At 37.5% G+C, this 1,505-nt stretch overlaps 1 protein-coding gene across 1 annotated transcript; it reads right to left on the bottom strand.

Annotated features, from left to right (window-relative positions):
* Positions 1 to 101: 101 nt before the first annotated feature.
* On the bottom strand, positions 102 to 476 carry SARC_15967 (hypothetical protein; the record flags this gene model as incomplete). The annotated part of the gene is made up of 1 exon (XM_014289921.1): positions 102 to 476. A coding segment is annotated over exon 1 (233 nt), but the record flags the coding sequence as incomplete, so codon positions are not given.
* Positions 477 to 1,505: the final 1,029 nt, after the last annotated feature.

Below are 1,505 nucleotides of genomic sequence, written 5' to 3'. Positions count from 1 at the left end.
ATATATGTCTAAATATACTATATATATATATACATATATATATATACAGACATATACATATATAAAGATCACATGTACACCTAAAGTCGTTATGATAGTACATACCGCAAGTGTGACAATAATCGTCAGCGGATACCATCTGCACTGTAGCGCCCACTTGATCTTCCAACTCCTCCAGGAAGTTTACATTACTAAACAACATACTGGCTTTCTGTATATGTGATGGTTCCGCCCCACGCTTACAACGTAGTATCTTGGATGGTGTTATACGTGCATCATCAGTGTTTGCGTGTGCGTGTGCGTGCGACCCTTTGGCTGTATTTGCTTCAGCCATTCTGCATATATAAATATAAATTTATGTGTGTATTTATATGTTTATACGTGTTTGTGCGTTTTGTGTGTGTGCTTAATTTCGTATCGGGCCAGTGCACACGACAACCCTTGCCTACTGTCACGCACCGTCACAGCAAGTAATAGAACGTTACTACTAACGACAACAAGTGTTAATAGTATTCATTTGAATACACGTAGTGCGTTCGTTTCGTGTGCGACACTTTCCTCTAGTTATTATTTACCCCAACATGCCCTGCCCTAAATATTTATTATATGTACCCGAACTGGTAAATTCGACCCAACTTCAGACCCAACCCCATTGAACCAGAGGATTCCAGCCTACAGCCGGCTCCAGGCTCCAGCCCCAGGTGACCACTGATCAGGCCCAGGACTCAGTACTAGAGAGGTGCCGTGGATGTATTTACTATGTAGAGTGTAGTGTGGTAAACTATGTACCAGACTATCTGTAGTAAAGTGACCACATTTCACTTTTGGCGCCACATGCATCCATGACCAATTAAAATCAAGTATGAATATTGGTACGTGTCACACTTGCTGAAATATTATTGCATTGTACATTGTACTAAAGTACATATGTATAGATCATAGCCTTCTAAATGAACATATAAATACATACAACTGCACATAAATATGTAGCATAAGTTGGCTATGATGTACTGCATCCGGTGTGCAAGTTAATATGTACATATATGTTTATAATACAAACATATATATGTCTACTATAAATTGTATCTTCGTGTATATATGATAATGTAGATATGCAAATAAATACTCTCGAGTCTTGAAATACGAGTTCGTTTGTGCACACTCCAAAAGGATGTGGTATGGATGGCAACATGGTATATCTATAATCGTCGTGTATGTATCGGTGCAACTGCTATCAAATTACTCGTACCACCGTGGTGTGTCCGTAGAATTTGGTTTGGCCAGATACATAAATCAATATTTTCCCGGGTTTCCTGCTTTGGTAGTGATTTATACCGTTCGAAACACATTGATAAAATGCAGCATTGTCTACTACCAGTCACGACCAATATATAGAGGTCATTAAGGTCGAATGTTTCTCCACAAATTATAGTGTATATATTCATACAAGTATATATATATATACAATGTATATATATATATAAGTATATATTTACATGTATGTA

Source organism: Sphaeroforma arctica (genome assembly GCF_001186125.1).
Source record: "Sphaeroforma arctica JP610 unplaced genomic scaffold supercont1.7094, whole genome shotgun sequence".
NCBI lineage: Eukaryota > Ichthyosporea > Ichthyophonida > Sphaeroforma > Sphaeroforma arctica.
This window is presented reverse-complemented; position numbering and strand designations above follow the sequence as displayed.